This window comes from Pteropus alecto, unplaced genomic scaffold, assembly GCF_000325575.1.
Source record: "Pteropus alecto unplaced genomic scaffold, ASM32557v1 scaffold134, whole genome shotgun sequence".
In the NCBI taxonomy this organism is placed as follows: Eukaryota; Metazoa; Chordata; class Mammalia; order Chiroptera; family Pteropodidae; genus Pteropus; species Pteropus alecto.
Window position 1 is genome coordinate 1,871,292 of NW_006436283.1, and position 5,336 is coordinate 1,876,627.

Below are 5,336 nucleotides of genomic sequence, written 5' to 3' on the forward strand. Positions count from 1 at the left end.
CGGGGGCCAGGCCCCCTCCCGCTCTCGTCCTCCGGGCGCCCCCACCGGATCGCGTCCCTCCCGCGCCAAAGGAGGAGGAGGGGCCCCTCCCCAGCTCTTGGTTTCTGAAGCCTGGTCCCTGGAGGGACAGAAAGAAGGGGGCTGCGGGGTGACCTGCGGGTGGGGGGCGTGATCACGGAGGGCAAGCGCCCTCACCCCCGCGAACACGGACCCCCTGCTCGGACACTGAGTCTGCAGGAAGAGGGGGCCTGCCCCCCCCACAACGCCGCCCGCGCCAAGTCTCCAGCAGGCGGTTTGGGCCCCCCAAAGGTGGGACAGGCAGCAGCAGGACGGCTGGGAAGAAATGGGGCATGACGTGTCGCTGCATCTTGGCGGCATCAGCTGTGCCTCCCGCCTTGGGCAGGAGGGGACCCTTGCGTGGCCCCCTCTCTGGTAGCGCCCGGTCCGTGAGCTTCACAAACTCAGTACATTTTCTCAACGCTTCCGTCCCTGGGACTGTGAACCGCCCGCGGTCAGGGCCACGGCTCGTAGTCACGAACCGCGCCGTGAGTGCGGCCACCGGCTCCTGCTACCGCTTCGTGAGAACCGGCCAGGGCGGCTCGCGGTCCCCGTGACGCGGGGCACGGGCACTTACTCTCTATCCGCAGCTTCTTCTGCTCCAGGATCTGGACCTCTTTCTTGAACATGTTCAGGGCGGCCAGCTGCTCCTCGCGCTCCTGCGTGGCCTTGACCATCTCCTGCTGCAGGCGGAGCCAGCTCACCTGGGCCTGCGACACGGCCGTGCCATGCTCGTCCAGCAGCCTGCTCAGCCGCTTGATCTCAAGCTCCAGCGGTCCCAACTCTTCCCCCTGGGAGGGAAATTTGCCGGAAAGCAAAATGAGCCTCCTCGTCGTCAAAGGCTGGCTTTCTGGGGGCGCTGCCGGGGTCCGGAACCCCTGAGATCCTGTATCTGCGTGACGGTGGGGTGTTTACTCGCAGGGCCCGGGCTCCGTCCATGGGGACCCTCACCTGAGGGCGCCGGCCGCATGCCCCTGACCCGCCGTGGGAGATACGGGTCTCAGGGGGTCTGCAGCCCCACCACGCCTCGGCTTTGTGGGGGGGACAGGTGCAGATCGGTGAGGACTCCCTTACCCAAAGGGGCTTTGCAAGTTGTGCTGTAACGGCTGTCACAGGTCAGGGTCCTCCCCGCACCCCTAGAATCCACTCGGGTGTGCCTCCGAGAGGCCCCCCGGTGGTGGGGCCAAACTGAGAGCTCGCCGCCGTCTCCTCTGGGACTTGAGGCGTGTAGTGGGGTCCCCAGGTGAGGGACACCTGGACGGCCTACCTCAAGCCTCAAACCCATGAGACTGCATGTCTTAGAGCATAGTCAGCAGCGGTCAGCGGGTCTGATCCCACCAGCTGCCTGTGTGTGTGTGGCCCACGGGCCATACAAAAAAATCAGAAAGAAAAAGATTTTTGTGCCAGGTGAAAGGCGTATGGAATTCAAATTTCAGTGGCCATAAATAAGCTGTTATTGGACACGGCCACCCCCGTCTGACTACTGCTCGCCTGTGGCTCCTGTCCCCACAGAGCAGGGGCGAGAGGACACCTGGCCGGGAACGCCTGAAATATTTACTATCTGGCCCTTGCTTAGAGCATCCCGCACACGTCCAATGACCCCTGAGAAACGGGTAGGGAGGGAGGGACCGTGTTCTGTGAGGGGTCATCTCTAAACGTGGGCCGTTCCCTGCGGCCCCACCCCCAGCTCGGACAGCATCTGCTCCAGCTGCTTGTTGAGGAAGTTGATGAGGCCTTGCTTCCTCTCGATCAGGGCCATGCGCCTGGAGATCTCGCTTTCGCTGTTGGTGATGAGGTCGTTGACTTTTTTCGCTTCCTTGTCCAGCTCGCCCAGCATCTTCTGGTACATGCTCAGCCTGCAGCTGGTGTTCGTGATGTCCAGGGTGGTCTGAGCAATGTCGCCGTCGATTTTGGAAAGATGTGTCACCTGTGTGAGCCAAAGGAAACATGTCTGAACAGTTCCTCCTGGGGGGAGGTGCCTGTCCTTCCTCGATCGCCTGGGTGTCCGTCTGGAGAAATGCCACGACGTAATCGGGCACCCACGAAGCTGGTTTGCTCTTCATCTCCAGGACCTGCTTATTGACATCCTCATGGTGATTTCCCACAATAAAGAAAGGTAGCATTATTGTTTCTTCTTATTAAGCGAACAGTAACATAGGTTGCGGGGGAATGTGAAAATGCAGATGAGGAGTCGGGAGAACGTGTTAACGGCCCCTGGTTCTGCCGCGCGGTGAGCCCCCCTCCACCTGGAGTCCCGTATATGAACCCCGACCTCCCCCGCCAAAAACGAAAACAGGGTCACGCTCTGCAGATAGGTCTGCAAGCCACTTCTTAATCTGATAAGTCTTCTCCGACGTTCGGTGGCTGTGCCGCACTCCAGCGTGTTTGTGACGTGGTCTAGGAAGCGAGTCGCAGCTGCTGTCACGCATCCCTTTGTGCGTGTCACAGCTGTCAGCTCAGCGCCCGGTCTAGGCGGTCGGCACGCTCCGGGGAAGGGAGCCGCGGGGCCGGCCCTGAGTGTGCGGGCGAGGTGCGGGGAAGGGAGGTGCGGGGAAGGGAGCCGCGGGGCCGGCCCTGAGTGTGCCGGCGAGGTGTCCCGCTCTCAACGACGCTGTGGCAAACGCTTAACGGTTTCTCACTTGTGTTCGGCGGACAAATCAATGTCCGTATATTTAAGTGAAAAGCTAGACATAGTCCCCCAAAGGAAAGGTCCTACCTACAATGGGGTGCCTGCCACCCCGCAGACCCTGGGTGCACATGACCTTGGGGCTCTTGCTGAGCTTGGGCTTGGAGGACAGGGGCTTCAGGGCGTAGTGGGCAGCTGAGGGCATCGCAGGCCGCTGTCCTGAGTGCCCCACCGGCCACCCCCGCCTGCTCGTCTGGCTGTCAGAAGGCAGACGCGCTCGGATCCCTGTGCACGGGGCTTGTCACAGGGTCTTCATGATAGGCAGGCGGGGAGACGGAGGCACTGACGGCCACTCAGGCTCACTCGGGAACGAGTGCTTCAGCCGGGGCCGTGGGTCCGCCCTGACCCCACCCGCCAGCCCCTCGCCCTTCACCCTCTCATGGTCGTGGCCCCCGGGTCCCCTCCAGCTGGCTTTGTCTCACATGTACTCTCTGACCGGCCACCGTGGGTGACTTTCCAGGACGCCTGGCATTTCGAGGTTATAAAGCCAGACCTCGCCCACGCGGAGCAGGCGTTCCCAGTATCTCAAGTCACCAGCGCCCTGCGGTGACACGCTTGGGCCCTCTGGCCCCCTGAGCTGGGGCCAGGCCACCTACGCCTTTCTTTGTCAAGACCGTCTGAGACCGCCAGGCACTCTGGGGCCTTCCTCTCTACCCCGTAGGGGCTTCAGTCCCTAAGTCCCCTTCAGCCACCAGCCAGAACCCTCCTTCCCCCCCCAGGACTGTCTGTTGTCATTGTCAAGGTCACCCCGGCCTCCTCCTGGACGTCAGTGCCAGTCCTGAATTAACCGTCTAGACCCCACCACTGACCCGTGCCCACCTTCCCTCTGGACCCCAGCTCCAATGACTCCATAATCTCTGCACCTCATCCCAGACGCGCCCCACGCCTCCTGCCACCAGCAGAGCGGGGAGTGTCCCCTTCCACATGCTGGACTTGGGCTATTGTAACAGCGGCATGCGACCAAGACTCCTTACTGCCCTCCACTGGACACTGGCAGCAGTGCATGCACGGCTTGCGTGGGCGGCTGGGGCTGGGGTCCCAGGAGGCCTGGGGACCCACCTCCGGGGCGGACAGCTTACTTCACACCTACCACACTCCTTAGCTTCTCCAGTGCACCCCGCATCTCCTGCTTCTGCTCCTGGCTGGTCTTGTTCCTACTTCCCAGAGAAGGGACCGCCGGGCACCCCAGTGTCGGCCAGGACGTACCAAGGAGACCCAGTTCTGTGCATGTCCCCCACTTCCTTGGCGTGAGTGGGCCAGGAGCAATCCGTCCCCTCCCAGGTGCCTGGGAGGGGTGAGGTGTGTACAGGCAGCCACCAGGTAGACGGTGGCCCCGCCCCCCAGGAGGACAGGTGAGCCCACCAGCTGGGTCGCCTTTGTTCAGCTGGGCCTCCTCTTGACCGGCACCCACCAGGACAGCAGCAGCAATGGGGACGTTTAAGGAGCATGGCCTCTGGCCCTCCCCTGACATTTTGCTCAGATTTTACTAACCATTAGAGCTAACCCTCCAACCACTGTGAGCTGTGTGGTGTCACGTGCCGGGTGCCAAGTGAGAGAGCGAGGCAGAGGTGCAGGCTCTTCCCCACCGGGCCCCCTCGCCTCTGCCAGAAGGGCCTGGGCTGGAGTCACGCGGGGGGAACCCTCTGGTGGGTGGGCCGAAAGCCGGGAGAAGCACGCATGCGGCCCCTTCGTGAACCCAGAGGGCTGATGGGACCCGCCTCTCCTCCTGAGACGAAAGTGGGGCTCCTCTGGGGTGCTCCCTGCCTGCTGCGGGCTGCAGTGGCCCACGTGGGGCTTCCGAGGGGCCCGCCGAGGCAGCGGACTACAGCGGGAGGTGGGGGGGGTCACACCCTTGGGAAAGAGGCAAAGGAGAAACGATTCAAGTTAGAGATTTGCTTTTCCAACGACGCAAGGTGTGGACTACAGCTCAGCGGGAGAGAGCTCGCGGGGGCCTCCTCAGGCCGGGAAGGCCACGGCCCGCTCCGGGACCTCCAGGCCCAGCCCTGGCGGGGCAGGGGCTCTGGTGACTGGCACCCTTTGACCCAGATTTCTGCTGCAGCGGCCCTTCCTCGGGCGTGCGGACAAGGACTAACCAGCGAGCACGTGCAACGCAGAGTTATTGCTAATATTTAAGACCCAGAAACAACCTGGAGCGTCTAACGAGAGAATCGTTAACAAAATACGTAGGTTCCTATGATGAAATGTGATGCAGAAACAGATAGATTGTCAACGAACAAGGAAAACGTGAATTTGAATAGGCTCAATAAAGTAAAATAAAATACCAGCTACACAGTGAGAAACTTGACTCTACTGATCATTTGCGTATTTCACGTCCTCTGTCAGTCACGTGAAGGAAGCACATGTTCGCATGGACGGAAGACCTGCAAGCCGGCTCTGCAGGAAGGAGCTCAGGCCGTTCGAGGCGTGTGTACACGTGTGTGCTCACGTGTTTGTGAGCTTGCATGAGTGTGCGTGCTCGTGTGTACACGGGGAGGTGCACACACATGCGTTTCCGCGTGTCTTTGCGTGTGCGTGGTCATTTGGTTGCATGGGTCAGGACGAGCACGTGTGTTTGGAAACATCTCCAGGGAGG

The 5,336-nt window shown here is 61.6% G+C and overlaps 1 protein-coding gene across 3 annotated transcripts in view; it reads right to left on the reverse strand.

Moving 5' to 3' along the window:
• CCDC40 (coiled-coil domain containing 40) overlaps positions 1-5,336 on the reverse strand; it is a 33,950-nt gene that overhangs the window by 9,470 nt on the left and 19,144 nt on the right. For all 3 annotated transcript variants that reach the window (XM_015589780.2, XM_006912376.3, XM_025047144.1), the window contains 2 exons: positions 1,739-1,984; positions 635-848 (listed from right to left, as the gene is read on the reverse strand). In XM_015589780.2, the coding sequence (XP_015445266.1) occupies positions 635-848; positions 1,739-1,984 (460 nt within the window). The remainder of the gene's footprint in view (positions 1-634; positions 849-1,738; positions 1,985-5,336) is intronic.